Consider the following 20,647-nt stretch of genomic DNA (forward strand, 5'->3'; position numbering starts at 1 on the left):
CCTGTAAAAAAGACACCTGTCTACAGAAGCAATCAATCAGATTCCAAACTCTCCACCATGGCCAAGACAAAAGAGCTCTCCAAGGATGTCAGGGACAAGATTGTAGACCTACACAAGGCTGGAATGGGCTACAAGACCATCGCCAAGCAGCTTGGTGAGAAGGTGACAACATTTGGTGCGATTATTCGCAAATGGAAGAAACACAAAAGAACTGTCAATATCCCTCGGCCTGGGACTCCATGCAAGATCTCACCTCGTGGAGTTGCAATGATCATGAGAACGGTGAGGAATCAGCCCAGAACTACACGGGAGGATCTTGTCAATGATCTCAAGGCAGCTGGGACCATAGTCACCAAGAAAACAATTGGTAACACACTACGCCATGAAGGACTGAAATCCTGCAGCGCCCGCAAGGTCCCCCTGCTCAAGAATACATATACATGCCCGTCTGAAGTTCGCCAATGAACATCTGAATGACTCAGAGGACAACTGGTGAAAGTGTTGTGGTCAGATGAGACCAAAATGGAGCTCTTTGACATCAACTCAACTCGCCGTGTTTGGAGGAGGAGGAATGCTGCCTATGACCCCAAGAACACCATCTCCACCGTCAAACATGGAGGTGGAAACATAATGCTTTGGGGGTGTTTTTCTGCTAAGGGGACAGGACAACTTCACCGCATCAAAGGGACGATGGATGGGGCCTTGTACCGTCAAATCTTGGGTGAAAACCTCCTTCCCTCAGCCAGGGCATTGAAAATGGGTCGTGGATGGGTATTCCAGCATGACAATGACACAAAACACACGGCCAAGGCAACAAAGGAGTGGCTCAAGAAGAAGCACATTAAGGTCCTGGAGTGGCCTAGCCAGTCTCCAGACCATAATCTCATAGAAAATCTGTGGAGGGAGCTGAAGGTTCGAGTTGCCAAACGTCAGCCTCGAAACCTTAATGACTTGGAGAAGATCTGCAGAGGAGTGGGACAAAATCCCTCCTGAGATGTGTGCAAACCTGGTGGCCAACTACAAGAAACATCTGACCTCTGTGATTGCCAACACTGGTTTTGCCACCAAGTACTAAGTCATGTTTTGCACAGGGGTCAAATACTTATTTCCCTCATTAAAATGCAAATAATTTTATAACGTTTTTGACATGCGTTTTTCTGGATTTTTTTGTTGTTATTCTGTCTCTCACTGTTCAAATAAACCTACTATTAAATTTGTAGACTGATCATTTCTTTGTCAGTGGGCAAACGTACAAAATCAGCAGAGGATCAAATACTTTTCCCCCCCACTATATATCTCACTGGTCACCCCCAAAGCCAATTCCTCCTTTCGCTGCCTTTCCTTCCAGTTCTCTGCTGCCAATGACTGGAACGAACTGCAAAAATCACTGAACCTGGAGACACATATCTCCCTCACTAGCTTTAACTTGTTATGGATAGGGGGCAGTATTTTCACGGCCGGATAAAAAAACGTACCCGATTTAATCTGGTTATTACTCCTGCCCAGAAACTAGAATATGCATATAATTAGTAGCTTTGGATAGAAAACACTCCAAAGTTTCTAAAACTGTTTGAATGGTGTCTGTGAGTATAACAGAACTCAAATGGCAGGCCAAAACCTGAGAAGATTCTGTACAGGAAGTACCCTGTCTGACCATTTCTTGGCCTTCTTTGTCACCTCTATCCAAAACAGAGGATCTCTGCAATAACGTGACACTTTCTAAGGCTCCCATAGGCTCTCAGAAGGCGCCAGAACGTTGAATGATGACTTTGCAGTCCATGGCTGAAAAACAGTAGCGCATTTGGATAGTGGTCGATCTGAGAACAATGAGACGGGTGCCCGCGCATGCACGTGAAGAGTCCATTTTAGATTTTCAGTCTTTGAACGAAAACAACGACTCCCGGTCCGAATATTATCGCTATTTTACGAGAGAAATCGCATAAAAATTGATTTTAAACAGCGTTTGACATGCTTCGAAGTACGGTAATGGAATATTTTGAATTTTTTTGTCACGATACGCGTCCGCACGTCACCCTTCGTTACCCTTCGGATAGTGTCTTGAACGCACGAACAAAACGCCGCTATTTGGATACAACTATGGATTATTTGGAACCAAACCAACATTTGTTGTTGAAGTAGAAGTCCTGGGAGTGCATTCTGAGGAAGAACAGCAAAACTAATCCAATTTTTCTTATAGTAAATCTGAGTTTGCTGGGTACCAAACTTGGTGGGTGTCAAAATAGCTAGCCTGTGATGGCCGGGCTATCTACTCAGAATATTGCAAAATGTGCTTTCACCGAAAAGCTATTTTAAAATCGGACACCGCGATTGCATAAAGGAGTTCTGTATCTATAATTCTTAAAATAATTATGTTTTTTGTGAACGTTTATCGTGAGTAATTTAGTAAATTCACCGGAAGTGTTCGGTGGGAATGCTAGTTCTGAACGTCACATGCTAATGTAAAAAGCTGGTTTTTGATATAAATATGAACTTGATTGAACAAAACATGCATGTATTGTATAACATAATGTCCTAGGAGTGTCATCTGATGAAGATCATCAAAGGTTAGTGCTGCATTTAGCTGTGGTTTTGGTTTTTTGTGACATTATATGCTAGCTTGAAAAATGGGTGTCTGATTATTTCTGGCTGGGTACTCTCCTGACATAATCTAATGTTTTGCTTTCATTGTAAAGCCTTTTTGAAATCGGACAGTGTGGTTAGATAAAGGAGAGTCTTGTCTTTAAAATGGTGTAAAATAGTCATATGTTTGAAAAATTGAAGTTTTTGGATTTTTGAGGAGTTTGTATTTCGCGCCACGCCCTATCATTGGATATTGGAGCGGTGTTCTGCTAGCGGAACGTCTAGATGTAAGAGTTTAAGCGCCAGCTGTCAGACCAGCTCACAGATCACTGCACCTGTATATAGCCCATCTGTAAATAGCCCATCCAACTACCTCATCCCCATACTGTATGTATTTATTTATCTTGCTCCTTTGCACCCCAGTATCTCTACTTGCACATTCATCTTCTGCACATCTACCATTCCAGTGTTTAATTGCTATATTGTAATTACTTCGCCACTATGGCCGATTTATTGCCTTACCTCCCTTATCTTACCTCATTTGCACACAATGTATATAGACTTTTCTTTTTATGGTATTATTGACTGTGTCATGACGTTGCCCTCTTTGGGTACAGCGAGCACAGTTGACCCACCTCCCTCTGCACCAGCCCTTTTCTATGCACCATCCCCCGACCTCTATACTCCTGACACCAGGCTCTGTAAGAAGTAAATTCCTATGAGGAGATTCTCTCCTCATGGCCACAGTATAGAGACAGAGTGAGTTTTCATAGACCACACTAAGGAATTTCTTCTACCTCACAGAACTTGACAACCGAACAATATTCAGGTTCTGGAGAAGGTATAAAAGATCGGTGAAGAATCCAGCTATGAACTGGTCCGTTTGGTACAATTTTGTGAAACTCATGAGAGACAATACGGCCATATTACCATAATCATGTTTATACAATAGCCTCAGCTATGAGACTTACATCTAAATGGCTGTATAAAATGAATGAATAAGGATGGAACTGTTTGTGAAATTGTGTAATGTGATTTTGGACTGTTTAATGAAGGAAACTCGAATTCCCTTTGGAGTCTAACTAAATCAGAGGACCGCCCATGAGCACAGTTATGGTCTGGCGTCATGGGACAGGCCCTTTTCTGCTCTTCCGAATAAAACCCCCACCTAGGTTTTCTATCACCAGACCGAGCTTACCTCGATAACGAGAGGGCCAAGGTTTGACCATGCATTCCTCTTGCTGAACTTTTAACGTGGTTAAACTCGTGGTTAAACTCTTAGACTATCGATACCGACAGAATAAGAACAAGTCTTTGATATTAATTACTAGTCTGCAGCTAGGAATTCGGTATCATTGAATGCGAAGACCGACAACCGCTGAAACATCTGTCCTATAACGACATGAATGAATGTCACTCTGAACTACCCATTCTAACCACGACAGAGAGAGAGAGGGCGGACAGACTCTCCAACAGAAACAAACTTTTCAACAGAGATCCCGACGACACACTGAGCGTAAATATATATATTGATTGCAATTGTTCCCGAATGAGTGAGCGTTCATGTGCAAAGGATTAGCATTTAAATTGTTATAATTATCAACTCTGTAGTGCCTTCTCAGTTGACCGCCCACTCCCCTTTTGTCTAACAAGCCGCCATGCCGGTTTAGCCCACTAGGGCACATTCCCCTATGATTTCCTTGTAACCATATCTACTGTTTGTTATGCATTTCTGTGAATTACTTAGTTAGTAAATAAATGATTTTAAGACAATTGATGTATGGATGACTCATAGTGAAGACTGGGTTCATGCAGATAACCAACAATTTACGACGTTTGGAATTAGACTGACGTGAGGTAAAGAATACGTCATTTATCAGAAGACTAATTGATCAGATATTAAAATATCTGAAAGTTATATTAGGAAAATTATAACTTTGTAATCTGAATATTTTCCTTGGTGCCCCGACTTCCTAGTTAATTATAGTTACACAGTTAATCAGTTTAATCGCGTAACAATAATTACAGAGTTATTTCATAAATGAGTCTTCAGTTTTAATGATGCCAAAGACACGACAACTGTATGTTTGTTTATTCCATGTGTAACTCTGTGTTGTTGTTTGTGTTGCACTGCTTTGCTTTGCTTTATCTTGGCCATGTCACAGTTGTAAATGAGAACTTGTTCTCAACTAGCCTACCTGGTTAAATAAAGGTGAAATATAAAAATCAACATTGAGGAATATACACAACATGACCAAAAGTATGTGGACATCTGCTCGTTGAACATCTCATTCCAAAATCATGGGCATTAATAACAGCCTCCACTCTTCTGGGAAGGCTTTCCACTAGATGTTGGAACATTGCTGCGAGGACTTGTTTCCATTCAGCTACAAGAGCATTAGTGAGGTTGGGCACTGATGTTGGGCGATTAGGCCTGGCTCGCTGTCGGCGTTCCAATTCATCCTAAAGATGTTTGATGAGGTTGAGGTCAGGGCTGTAGCGTTAAGCTATCCCTTCACTGGAACTAAGGGGCCTAGCCCTAACTATGAAAAACAGCCCCAGACCATGTATCCTCCTCTACCAAACTTTACAGTTGGCACTATGCATTGGCCAGGTAGCGTTCTCCTGGCATCCGCCAAACCCAGATTTGTTTGTCAGACTGCCAGATGGTGTAGCTTGATTCATCACTCCAGAGAACGCGTTTCCACTGCTGCAAAGTCCAATGGCGACGAGCGTTACACCATTCCAGCAGACGCTCGGCATTGTGCATGGTGATCATAGGTTTGTGTGCGGCTACTCAGCCATGGAAACACATTTCATGAAGCTCCCGATGAACAGTTCTTGTGCTGATGTTGCTTCCAGAGGAAGTTTGGAACTTGATAGTGAGTGTTGCAACCGAGGACAGACGGTTGTATGAACTGACTTGTTAGAAAGGTGGCATCCCATGACGCTGCCACGTTGAAATTCACTAAGCTCTTCAGTAAGGCCATTCTACTGCCACTGATTGTCTATGGAGATCACATGGCTGTGTGCTCGATTTTACACACCAGTCAGCAACAGGTTTGGCTGAAACAGCCAAAGTCACTAATTTGAAGGGGTGTCCACATACTTTTAAATATATAGTGTACATCGTCAGTCACAGGCTTCATTAGATGACGTTGTACCCACAATAACAAACCAAAAACCCTGGGTGAACGGAGAATTCAATGTCAGCAGAACGAACCCTGATGACTCGGTGGTGCGAACACGGCAAGCAGGTACGAGCTCCGCAAATACATTAGGGACTCAAAAAGACAACACAGACACAAACTTGAATTGATGTCCGACAACTCAGACTCGCTTTGCATGTGGCAAGGACTACAAAGAAAAATCCAGCTGTGTGTTGCTCACGGAAGCCTCCCACCCAGATGAACTTAACACATTTTATACTCACTTCGAGGCAGACAATACCAAGCCATCCAGGAAGACTCTCGCTGCTCCGGACGACCAGGTGTTTTTGCTCTCCGAGGCAGACGTGAGGATAACGTTAAAAATTGTGAATACTCACAAAACTGCCGGCCCAGATGGCATCCCTGGCTGCGTCCTCAGAGTGTGTGCTGACCAGCTGTCATCAAGGCAAAGGGTGGCTACTTTGAAGAATCTCAAATATAAAATACATTTTGATTTGTTTAATAGTTTTTTGGTTACTACATGATTCCATATGTGTTATTTCATAGTTTTGATGTCTTCACTATTATTCTACAATGTAGAAAATAGTAAAAAATAAAGAGAAACCCTTGAATAAGTAGGTGTGTCCAAACTTTTCAGTGGTTCTATACATCACAGAAGACAAAACCATTCGACGTACCTACCAGAAAGTGCCAACATCCTGTCAAACACCAGATAATACCAACAGATCCACAGAAGATGCCATTTCCCCCGCTATTCACACGGCCGTAACACATCTGGACAAGAGAAACACGGATGTGAGAATGCTGTTCATTGACTACAGTTCAGCATTCAACACTATTGTTCCCTCCAAGGTCATCACTAAGCTCAGAGCCCTGGTTCTGGACACCATCCTCTGCAACTGGATCCTGGACTTCCTGATGGGCAGACCACAGGCTGTGAGGATTGGCAACAACACCTCCTCCACACTGACTCTTAACACAGGGCACCCCCAGGGCTGTGTCCTCAGTCCTCTGCTGTACTCCCTGTTCACCCACGACTGCATGGCTTTGTACAACACCAAGTTTTCTGACGACACCACGGTTATAGGCCTGATAACCAACAATGACGAGTCAGCCTATAGGGAGGAGGTAAGTGAACTGGCATTGTGGTGTCTTGACACCAACCTCTCCCTCAACGTCAGCAAAAGAAAGGAGTTGATTGTTGACTTCAGGAATCAGAGGAGGGAACACACCCCAATCCACATCAATGAGGACTGGTAGTAGAGAGAGTCAGCAGTTTCAAGTTCCTCGGTGTCCACATCACAGAGGACTTGACATGGACCAACAACACCACCGCTCTTGTCAAGAGGGAGCAACAGCGTCTCTACTTCCTAAGGCGGCTGAACAAATTTGGCATGCCGCCCCGGGTCCTCTCCAAATACTACCGCTGCGCCATCGAGAGCATCCTGACCGGTTGCTTCATGGCCTGGTACGGGAATTGCTTCGTCCACGACCGTGGAGAAAGCCCAGTACATCACTGGGACCTTGCGTCCACCACCCATCCAGGACTAGTTGAAACGGTGCCAGAGGAAGGCCTGTAGCCCAGCCGTGAGCTGATCTCTTCCTTACAGTCGGGCAGATGGTATTGGAGCATGAGGTCTGATACCAACAGGCTCAGAGACAGTTTCTATCTACGAGCCATCAGACTGCTGAACACTTGAACTGGACTGACCACCTGCTCTGATTCTCTGCACCTTAACAGACATCACAACCGCTGCTCTTATTATACTGCTTAAATGTAACCACTGCCCCCCCCCTTAAATAAAGGTTCAATTAAAAAATACAAATATATTCCCAATACACATGTAAATATTGGACTATAAATTGTGCCTTCCTGTATTATACTGATGCTAAAATGTTTATTCTATTCTACTGAGACATTTACTTTATCTTCATATTGTTATCTTTTATTCTTTGTTATTGTTGTTGTATTGTCCAAAAGGAACCTGCAAGTAAGCATTTGGTTGGACGAAGTACACTGAGTGTACAAAATATTAAGAACCCCTTCCTAATATTTTTGCGTACACCCCCCTTATTGCCCTCAGAACAGCCTCAATTTGTCAGGACATGGACTCTACAAGGTGTTCGAAAGCATTCCACAGGGATGCTGTCCCCATGTTGACTTCCCACAGTTGTGTAAAGTTGGTTGGATATCCTTTGGATGGTGGACCATTCTTGATAAACACAGGAAACTGTTGAGCGTGAAAAACCCAGCAGCGTTGCAGTTCTTGACACAAAACGGTGCGCCTGGCACCTACTACCATACCCTGTTCCAAGGTACTTAAATATTTTGTCTTGTCCATTCACCCTCTGAATGGTACACATACACAATCCATGTCTCAATTGTCTCAAGACTTAAAACTTCTTCTTTAACATGTCTCCTCCCCTTCATCTACACTGACTGAAGTTGATTTAAGTGGCATCAATAAGGGATCATAGTTTTCACCTGGACTCATCTGGTCAATCTACGTCATGGAAAGAGCAGGTGTTCTTAATTTTGTACACTCAGTGTATACCATGCTTATCCTGTACATACGACTAATAAAACGTTAAACTTGGATAAGAGCATCTGCTAAATGACTAAATGAAGAACAAAATATATAATAATACCCTACCCTTCATTTGACTGGCTGACTGGCTGACTGGCTGATTGGCTGACTGGCTAGTCTGTAGCCCTCATGTAGAAAAACTGAAAAAGGCAAAAAACATTACAAATCTCACCTCTACCAGCTCTCCTAACTGTACCCAACTCACAGCCACACCCTCGGCCAGCCCCCTCCACACACACTTGCGTGCGCACGCACAGACACAGACACACAGAAACACCCTGCCCCCCTTTCGGGCCGGCACTGGTCCCAGGAGGTTGTTTCTGACGTCAGTAGGAGAGATGGGGGCCAGTCAGGCCTGTGGGCTATTGATGGATGTGCTAGGTCTGTGAGTGTATAATAGGAAAGGTCTTTGTTACCTGCAGACCTGCTACTGTTCTTATAAAGGCTTTATAGGTCATTCATAACGCACTTCATAAGCACCGCATAAACGCATCACAAATCACTTGAAAACAACCGTGGCTGGCTGGTGATCCATGGAGATGGTGAGTGGTGTTACCTGGCCTGCTGCTACTGTTCTTATAAAGGCTTTATAGGTCATTCATAACGCACTTCATAAGCACTGCAAAGGCACTACATAGAGGTTGTTACATGCAGTCCTGCTGCTGCTGCTGCTCTTATAAAAGCTTCATACCATAAAACTTAAAATAGCTCAGGCCTTTATTTGCTTATATCAATAAACACAACAGCTACTGAATAGAGGAGACAGGCTTCTATTTGAGTCAGGCATCTATTTCCTTAATGCGCACAGCTTTTGCTCATTTTGAATAGTATATTGTTTAATCGCATTCCCTTCCAGCATTTTAACCAATTATTTCATTTCCTGCACTAACGTGTTATCATTTACAAACAGTAACCACGTTTCCATTCAACCATTTCATGCGGATGAATTACCTGACGAAATTACCTGATGCATGAAAAAAGTCACATCACTGAGCTGACGGAAACATGAAATACCGGTACAATTTTATAAATGCCGACGGAAAATGTGTTCGTTCGACATGGTGGGATCTTTTCGTATCTGAAAAATGAATTATGCGAGAAATAGTGGTGGAAACTTGGGAGTCTACCGATGGACACTATGGGAAAGCATGACTTGGGATAGCAGGCAGTTTACTAGGCTACAGATGATACACTATGGGAAAGCATGACTTGGGATAGCAGGCAGTTTACTAGGCTACAGATGATACACTATGGGAAAGCATGACTTGGGATAGCAGGCAGTTTACTAGGCTACAGATGATACACTATGGGAAAGCATGACTTGGGATAGCAGGCAGTTTACTAGGCTACAGATGATACACTATGGGAAAGCATGACTTGGGATAGCAGGCAGTTTACTAGGCTACAGATGATACACTATGGGAAAGCATGACTTGGGATAGCAGGCAGTTTACTAGGCTACAGATGATACACTATGGGAAAGCATGACTTGGGATAGCAGTCAGTTTACTAGGCTACAGATGATACACTATGGGAAAGCATGACTTGGGATAGCAGTCAGTTTACTAGGCTACAGATGATACACTATGGGAAAGCATGACTTGGGATAGCAGTCAGTTTACTAGGCTACAGATGATACACTATGGGAAAGCATGACTTGGGATAGCAGGCAGTTTACTAGGCTACAGATGATACACTATGGGAAAGCATGACTTGGGATAGCAGTCAGTTTACTAGGCTACAGATGATACACTATGGGAAAGCATGACTTGGGATAGCAGTCAGTTTACTAGGCTACAGATGATACACTATGGGAAAGCATGACTTGGGATAGCAGGCAGTTTACTAGGCTACAGATGATACACTATGGGAAAGCATGACTTGGGATAGCAGGCAGTTTACTAGGCTACAGATGATACACTATGGGAAAGCATGACTTGGGATAGCAGGCAGTTTACTAGGCTACAGATGATACACTATGGGAAAGCATGACTTGGGATAGCAGGCAGTTTACTAGGCTACAGATGATACACTATGGGAAAGCATGACTTGGGATAGCAGGCAGTTTACTAGGCTACAGATGATACACTATGGGAAAGCATGACTTGGGATAGCAGGCAGTTTACTAGGCTACAGATGATACACTATGGGAAAGCATGACTTGGGATAGCAGGCAGTTTACTAGGCTACAGATGATACACTATGGGAAAGCATGACTTGGGATAGCAGGCAGTTTACTAGGCTACAGATGATACACTATGGGAAAGCATGACTTGGGATAGCAGGCAGTTTACTAGGCTACAGATGATATACTATGGGAAAGCATGACTTGGGATAGCAGGCAGTTTACTAGGCTACAGATGATACACTATGGGAAAGCATGACTTGGGATAGCAGGCAGTTTACTAGGGTACAGATGATACACTATGGGAAAGCATGACTTGGGATAGCAGTCAGTTTACTAGGCTACAGATGATACACTATGGGAAAGCATGACTTGGGATAGCAGGCAGTTTACTAGGCTACAGATGATACACTATGGGAAAGCATGACTTGGGATAGCAGTCAGTTTACTAGGCTACAGATGATACACTATGGGAAAGCATGACTTGGGATAGCAGGCAGTTTACTAGGCTACAGATGATACACTATGGGAAAGCATGACTTGGGATAGCAGGCAGTTTACTAGGCTACAGATGATACACTATGGGAAAGCATGACTTGGGATAGCAGGCAGTTTACTAGGCTACAGATGATACACTATGGGAAGGCATGACTTGGGATAGCAGGCAGTTTACTAGGCTACAGATGATACACTATGGGAAAGCATGACTTGGGATAGCAGGCAGTTTACTAGGCTACAGATGATACACTATGGGAAAGCATGACTTGGGATAGCAGGCAGTTTACTAGGCTACAGATGATACACTATGGGAAAGCATGACTTGGGATAGCAGGCAGTTTACTAGGCTACAGATGATACACTATGGGAAGGCATGACTTGGGATAGCAGGCAGTTTACTAGGCTACAGATGATACACTATGGGAAAGCATGACTTGGGATAGCAGGCAGTTTACTAGGCTACAGATGATACACTATGGGAAAGCATGACTTGGGATAGCAGGCAGTTTACTAGGCTACAGATGATACACTATGGGAAAGCATGACTTGGGATAGCAGGCAGTTTACTAGGCTACAGATGATACACTATGGGAAAGCATGACTTGGGATAGCAGGCAGTTTACTAGGCTACAGATGATACACTATGGGAAAGCATGACTTGGGATAGCAGGCAGTTTACTAGGCTACAGATGATACACTATGGGAAAGCATGACTTGGGATAGCAGGCAGTTTACTAGGCTACAGATGATACACTATGGGAAAGCATGACTTGGGATAGCAGGCAGTTTACTAGGCTACAGATGATACACTATGGGAAAGCATGACTTGGGATAGCAGGCAGTTTACTAGGCTACAGATGATACACTATGGGAAAGCATGACTTGGGATAGCAGGCAGTTTACTAGGCTACAGATGATACACTATGGGAAAGCATGACTTGGGATAGCAGGCAGTTTACTAGGCTACAGATGATACACTATGGGAAAGCATGACTTGGGATAGCAGGCAGTTTACTAGGCTACAGATGATACACTATGGGAAGGCATGACTTGGGATAGCAGGCAGTTTACTAGGCTACAGATGATACACTATGGGAAGGCATGACTTGGGATAGCAGGCAGTTTACTAGGCTACAGATGATACACTATGGGAAGGCATGACTTGGGATAGCAGGCAGTTTACTAGGCTACAGATGATACACTATGGGAAAGCATGACTTGGGATAGCAGGCAGTTTACTAGGCTACAGATGATACACTATGGGAAAGCATGACTTGGGATAGCAGGCAGTTTACTAGGCTACAGATGATACACTATGGGAAAGCATGACTTGGGATAGCAGGCAGTTTACTAGGCTACAGATGATATACTATGGGAAAGCATGACTTGGGATAGCAGGCAGTTTACTAGGCTACAGATGATACACTATGGGAAAGCATGACTTGGGATAGCAGGCAGTTTACTAGGCTACAGATGATACACTATGGGAAAGCATGACTTGGGATAGCAGTCAGTTTACTAGGCTACAGATGATACACTATGGGAAAGCATGACTTGGGATAGCAGTCAGTTTACTAGGCTACAGATGATACACTATGGGAAAGCATGACTTGGGATAGCAGGCAGTTTACTAGGGTACAGATGATACACTATGGGAAAGCATGACTTGGGATAGCAGTCAGTTTACTAGGCTACAGATGATACACTATGGGAAAGCATGACTTGGGATAGCAGGCAGTTTACTAGGCTACAGATGATACACTATGGGAAAGCATGACTTGGGATAGCAGGCAGTTTACTAGGCTACAGATGATACACTATGGGAAAGCATGACTTGGGATAGCAGGCAGTTTACTAGGCTACAGATGATACACTATGGGAAAGCATGACTTGGGATAGCAGGCAGTTTACTAGGCTACAGATGATACACTATGGGAAAGCATGACTTGGGATAGCAGGCAGTTTACTAGGCTACAGATGATACACTATGGGAAAGCATGACTTGGGATAGCAGGCAGTTTACTAGGCTACAGATGATACACTATGGGAAAGCATGACTTGGGATAGCAGGCAGTTTACTAGGCTACAGATGATACACTATGGGAAAGCATGACTTGGGATAGCAGGCAGTTTACTAGGCTACAGATGATACACTATGGGAAAGCATGACTTGGGATAGCAGGCAGTTTACTAGGCTACAGATGATATACTATGGGAAAGCATGACTTGGGATAGCAGGCAGTTTACTAGGCTACAGATGATACACTATGGGAAAGCATGACTTGGGATAGCAGGCAGTTTACTAGGCTACAGATGATACACTATGGGAAAGCATGACTTGGGATAGCAGGCAGTTTACTAGGCTACAGATGATACACTATGGGAAAGCATGACTTGGGATAGCAGGCAGTTTACTAGGCTACAGATGATACACTATGGGAAAGCATGACTTGGGATAGCAGGCAGTTTACTAGGCTACAGATGATACACTATGGGAAAGCATGACTTGGGATAGCAGGCAGTTTACTAGGCTACAGATGATACACTATGGGAAAGCATGACTTGGGATAGCAGTCAGTTTACTAGGCTACAGATGATACACTATGGGAAAGCATGACTTGGGATAGCAGTCAGTTTACTAGGCTACAGATGATACACTATGGGAAAGCATGACTTGGGATAGCAGGCAGTTTACTAGGCTACAGATGATATACTATGGGAAAGCATGACTTGGGATAGCAGGCAGTTTACTAGGCTACAGATGATACACTATGGGAAAGCATGACTTGGGATAGCAGGCAGTTTACTAGGCTACAGATGATACACTATGGGAAAGCATGACTTGGGATAGCAGGCAGTTTACTAGGCTACAGATGATACACTATGGGAAAGCATGACTTGGGATAGCAGGCAGTTTACTAGGCTACAGATGATACACTATGGGAAAGCATGACTTGGGATAGCAGGCAGTTTACTAGGCTACAGATGATACACTATGGGAAAGCATGACTTGGGATAGCAGGCAGTTTACTAGGCTACAGATGATACACTATGGGAAAGCATGACTTGGGATAGCAGTCAGTTTACTAGGCTACAGATGATACACTATGGGAAAGCATGACTTGGGATAGCAGTCAGTTTACTAGGCTACAGATGATACACTATGGGAAAGCATGACTTGGGATAGCAGGCAGTTTACTAGGCTACAGATGATACACTATGGGAAAGCATGACTTGGGATAGCAGGCAGTTTACTAGGCTACAGATGATACACTATGGGAAAGCATGACTTGGGATAGCAGTCAGTTTACTAGGCTACAGATGATACACTATGGGAAAGCATGACTTGGGATAGCAGGCAGTTTACTAGGCTACAGATGATACACTATGGGAAAGCATGACTTGGGATAGCAGGCAGTTTACTAGGCTACAGATGATACACTATGGGAAAGCATGACTTGGGATAGCAGTCAGTTTACTAGGCTACAGATGATACACTATGGGAAAGCATGACTTGGGATAGCAGGCAGTTTACTAGGCTACAGATGATACACTATGGGAAAGCATGACTTGGGATAGCAGGCAGTTTGCTAGGCTACAGATGATACACTATGGGAAAGCATGACTTGGGATAGCAGTCAGTTTACTAGGCTACAGATGATACACTATGGGAAAGCATGACTTGGGATAGCAGGCAGTTTACTAGGCTACAGATGATACACTATGGGAAAGCATGACTTGGGATAGCAGGCAGTTTACTAGGCTACAGATGATACACTATGGGAAAGCATGACTTGGGATAGCAGGCAGTTTACTAGGCTACAGATGATACACTATGGGAAAGCATGACTTGGGATAGCAGGCAGTTTACTAGGCTACAGATGATACACTATGGGAAAGCATGACTTGGGATAGCAGGCAGTTTACTAGGCTACAGATGATACACTATGGGAAAGCATGACTTGGGATAGCAGTCAGTTTACTAGGCTACAGATGATACACTATGGAAAGCATGACTTGGGATAGCAGGCAGTTTACTAGGCTACAGATGATACACTATGGGAAAGCATGACTTGGGATAGCAGGCAGTTTACTAGGCTACAGATGATACACTATGGGAAAGCATGACTTGGGATAGCAGTCAGTTTACTAGGCTACAGATGATACACTATGGGAAAGCATGACTTGGGATAGCAGGCAGTTTACTAGGCTACAGATGATACACTATGGGAAAGCATGACTTGGGATAGCAGGCAGTTTACTAGGCTACAGATGATACACTATGGGAAAGCATGACTTGGGATAGCAGGCAGTTTACTAGGCTACAGATGATACACTATGGGAAAGCATGACTTGGGATAGCAGGCAGTTTACTAGGCTACAGATGATACACTATGGGAAAGCATGACTTGGGATAGCAGGCAGTTTACTAGGCTACAGATGATACACTATGGGAAAGCATGACTTGGGATAGCAGGCAGTTTACTAGGCTACAGATGATACACTATGGGAAAGCATGACTTGGGATAGCAGGCAGTTTACTAGGCTACAGATGATACACTATGGGAAAGCATGACTTGGGATAGCAGGCAGTTTACTAGGCTACAGATGATACACTATGGGAAAGCATGACTTGGGATAGCAGGCAGTTTACTAGGCTACAGATGATACACTATGGGAAAGCATGACTTGGGATAGCAGGCAGTTTACTAGGCTACAGATGATACACTATGGGAAAGCATGACTTGGGATAGCAGGCAGTTTACTAGGCTACAGATGATACACTATGGGAAAGCATGACTTGGGATAGCAGGCAGTTTACTAGGCTACAGATGATACACTATGGGAAAGCATGACTTGGGATAGCAGGCAGTTTACTAGGCTACAGATGATACACTATGGGAAAGCATGACTTGGGATAGCAGGCAGTTTACTAGGCTACAGATGATACACTATGGGAAAGCATGACTTGGGATAGCAGGCAGTTTACTAGGCTACAGATGATACACTATGGGAAAGCATGACTTGGGATAGCAGGCAGTTTACTAGGCTACAGATGATACACTATGGGAAAGCATGACTTGGGATAGCAGGCAGTTTACTAGGCTACAGATGATACACTATGGGAAAGCATGACTTGGGATAGCAGGCAGTTTACTAGGCTACAGATGATACACTATGGGAAAGCATGACTTGGGATAGCAGGCAGTTTACTAGGCTACAGATGATACACTATGGGAAAGCATGACTTGGGATAGCAGGCAGTTTACTAGGCTACAGATGATACACTATGGGAAAGCATGACTTGGGATAGCAGGCAGTTTACTAGGCTACAGATGAAATAAGTTCTGATGAACTTCACCGGGTGGTGGATGTGCATGGTGATGCTTTTCTCCTTTTGTCACAGGGGTCGTTGAAAGGGGACCAAGGCGCAGCGTGTAGAGTGCTCATATTCACTTTTAATGAATATACTTTTTAAGAAAACAACAAAAACGAACGACAACAGTTCCGTCAGGTGACATACACTAAACAGAAAACCCAAAACCACCCAACACAACCACCTGTCACGCCCTGACCACTCTACTATGGAAAATGACCTCTTACACGGGTCAGGACGTGACACCTTTCCAATAAATACCAATGGTCTTATTCTGGTGACATGATGATTGATTCTTGGCTACCATTTGACATATTCTCGCTCTTATCCATAATAATGTCATTATGCAGTAGAGTAGCCTACCTTCACTGTATCTGCAAACTGTTAGCTAGAGCAGTTGTGCCAAGACCAGAGTGGGTACGTTTGTTATTTAACGCAACAGTTTTAGTGACAAAACCATCAGTAGAGTTTAAAACGCGATGGAAACCAATTTAACTTTAATTTTTTTAAACCCAAACCCAATTTAACCACAAAAGTTATTTTTAAGTGCACTGTCATCACGCACAATCTATCCGTAAAAGTCAGTTTGATGGAAACACATCTCTGGTGGGAAAATGTGCATATTGTTTTATGCAGATTTTAGAATATTTGCATGAAAATCTGTCTCAAATTGGATGGAAACCTAGCTAGTGTCACGTTTATTTTGTCTTAGTATGTCTATATTTTGAAGAAAAAAAACCTTTTCCTTGACAATAATTATTCTCCTCTTTGTGCATTTTTGGCAGATCTTACTTATGCCACTAGAGGGCGATCAGCAATTTATAGGTTACCATACTTCCGAAGCTGTTGACTGTTTTTTTTGCTTGCCAGTTAGCTAGCAGTTCTCAACTGTTAGCAGCCAATGGCAGGCAGTTCTCAACTGTTAGCAGCCAATGGCAGGCAGTTCTCAACTGTTAGCAGCCAATGGCAGGCAGTTCTCAGCTGTTAGCAGCCAATGGCAGGCAGTTCTCAACTGTTAGCAGCCAATGGCAGACAGTTCTCAGCTGTTAGCATCCAATGGCAGGCAGTTCTCAACTGTTAGCAGCCAATGGCAGGCAGTTCTCAGCTGTTAGCAGCCAATGGCAGGCAGTTCTCAACTGTTAGCAGTCAATGGCTAGAAGTTTCTTACTGGCGATAAAAATGGATGATAGCCATAACTTTTAGACTCATACTGAATTATTTAATGTAACAAATTAAACATTAAACCTCATAAACAATTCATGATAATTAATGCTAACCTCGTAAACAATTCATTTAGATCCGGCGTTTATTTGAAACAGATGTTGATTTGCTGAAATGTGGGCCGTTGCCCGGCTATTAAAAGGGACAGGCGGCTATTTGAGACTGCGTTTAATTCAAGTTTTACAGTAATTCATAAAGTCTTTATAAGGACAACACATCCTCTATAAACTAGCTGGTGCTCCATTGAGACCTACAGTATGTAACAGTTACTGTGAGCGGTGTGTGTGTGAGTTACCTGCAGGCAGGCTACCGCTGCTCTTCCTCTTGTGCCATCTGTCCAGCGTCTCTGAACTCACACTCTCCGATACAAACTCATCCAGCATCTGAGGGTGAAGGGAAAGATACGCCTTCACTTTGTCATCCGTCAGACCTACACAATAACACGGGACAGAGGAGGACATCAGCTCTTTCATTCATTCATTACCTCTTCATTTATACAGCTTTCATTCATTCATTACCTCTTCATTTATACAGCTTTCATTCATTCATTACCTCTTCATTTATACATCTTTCATTCATTCATTACCTCTTCATTTATACATCTTTCATTCATTCATTACCTCTTCATTTACACATCTTTCATTCATTCATTACCTCTTCATTTACACATCTTTCATTCATTCATTACCTCTTCATTCATTCATTACCTCTTCATTTATACATCTTTCATTCATTCATTACCTCTTCATTTATACAGCTTTCATTCATTCATTACCTCTTCATTTATACAGCTTTCATTCATTTATTACCTCTTCATTTACACATCTTTCATTCATTCATTCATTCATTCATTACCTCTTCATTTATACAGCTTTCATTCATTCATTACCTCTTCATTTACACATCTTTCATTCATTCATTACCTCTTCATTCATTCATTACCTCTTCATTTATACATCTTTCATTCATTCATTACCTCTTCATTTATACAGCTTTCATTCATTCATTACCTCTTCATTTATACATCTTTCATTCATTCATTACCTCTTCATTCATTCATTCATTACCTCTTCATTTATACAGCTTTCATTCATTCATTACCTCTTCATTTACACATCTTTCATTCATTCATTACCTCTTCATTTATACAGCTTTCATTCATTCATTACCTCTTCATTTACACATCTTTCATTCATTCATTACCTCTTCATTCATTCATTACCTCTTCATTTATACATCTTTCATCCATTCATTACCTCTTCATTTATACAGCTTTCATTCATTCATAACCTCTTTATTTATACATCTTTAATTCATTCATTACCTCTTTCATTTACACATCTTTCATTCATTCATTACCTCTTCATTTATACATTTTTCATTCATTCATTACCTCTTTCATTTATACATCTTTCATTCATTCATTACCTCTTCATTTACACATATTTCATTCATTCATTACCTCTTTCATTTACACATATTTCATTCATTCATTACCTCTTCATTTATACATATTTCATTCATTCATAACCTCTTTCATTTATTACCTCTTTTAGCCATTATATATTTCATTAATTACCTATTTCATTCATTATATATTTCATTCATTACCTCTTTCATTTGTTACATCTTTCATTCACTCATTACCTTTCATTCATTACCTCTTTCATTCATTAACTTTTATTTATTGCATCTTTCAATCATTCATTACCTCTCATTTATTACATATAACATTCATTCATTCATTACCTTTCATTCATTACATCTTTCATTCAATACCTCTTTTAGTCATTATATACTTTATTAATTACCTATTTCATTCATTGATTTACTTTTTTCATTAATTCATTCATTCCATCTCCCTGCTGAAAAAAACAGACCAGCCTTCCTTTTGTTTTTGCTGGTGACTTGCCTTCCTTTTGTTTTCGCTGGTGACCAGCCTTCCTTTTGTTTTCGCTGGTGACCAGCCTTCCTTTTGTTTTCGCTGGTGACCAGCCTTCCTTTTATTTTTGCTGGTGACCACCCTTCCTTTTGTTTTCGCTGGTGACCAGCCTTCCTTTTTATTTTTGCGGGTGACTAGCCTTTCTTTTGTTTTCGCTGGTGACCAGCTTCTGTTGTTTTCACAGGTGACCAGCTTCCACTGTGTTTTGGACACACAAAGCATATACCGATCATATATTTACCAGCATATGCAGGTCACCCGCAAAACCAGCATCAAGTCACATTATGCTAGCTTTCAAAGTGAAATCTATCTCCCGCAAACTGCAATCAGAATGACTAGCAGGATTAGGACGATCAGTTACTGACCCTACCTAAACCATGTAAACTGGAACAACCGTTTCATTAATGGGTGCAGTAAATCCAACTCACAGATTGGATTAGTTTAGAAAATGTATGTTATTTATCTTTGTGAAGCAATTCTAAAAAAAATCTAACTACAATAGAGCATGCTGGGAAATATGATAATGATGGGCGTGGTTTTGCAGACCACCTTGACCAGAATACCAGGAATGGATTAAGGGGTTCTTTTTAATATAATGTTTTCATATCAGGAAGGGTTCTTTAATACTGTGATGGTTTTGAAGAATCATCCTGTTCTTTCCCTTTCCACCATGTTTTCCTTTCACGCCATGAAATGCTTCTTCTTTCTCTTCTTTGGAATTTGATTGGCAGATCGCATATAACTTTTAGGTGCATACACCACCACCTACTGTACTGGAGTGTGAGGCCAGTCATAGCCTACCTACTGTACTGGAGTGTGAGGCCAGTCACAGTCTACCTACTGTACTGGATTGTGAGGCCAGTCACAGTATACCTACTGTACTGGAGTGTGAGGCCAGTCACAGCCTACCTACTGTACTGGAGTGTGAGGCCAGTCATAGTCTACCTACTGTACTGGAGTGTGAGGCCAGTCACAGTCTACCTACTGTACTGGAGTGTGAGGCCAGTCATAGCCTACCTACTGTACTGGAGTGTGAGGCCAGTCACAGTATACCTACTGTACTGGAGTGTGAGGCCAGTCACAGTCTACCTACTGTACTGGAGTGTGAGGCCAGTCACAGTCTACCTACTGTACTGGAGTGTGAGA

At 42.5% G+C, this 20,647-nt stretch overlaps 1 protein-coding gene across 1 annotated transcript in view; it reads right to left on the minus strand.

Moving 5' to 3' along the window:
* pde10a (phosphodiesterase 10A) overlaps positions 1–20,647 on the minus strand; it is a 227,068-nt gene that overhangs the window by 75,298 nt on the left and 131,123 nt on the right. Inside the window, exon 2 of the mRNA XM_029714762.1 lies at positions 17,855–17,989. Coding sequence (XP_029570622.1) covers positions 17,855–17,989 — 135 coding nt within the window. The remainder of the gene's footprint in view (positions 1–17,854; positions 17,990–20,647) is intronic.

Source organism: Salmo trutta, chromosome 2 (genome assembly GCF_901001165.1).
Source record: "Salmo trutta chromosome 2, fSalTru1.1, whole genome shotgun sequence".
Classification (NCBI taxonomy): domain Eukaryota; kingdom Metazoa; phylum Chordata; class Actinopteri; order Salmoniformes; family Salmonidae; genus Salmo; species Salmo trutta.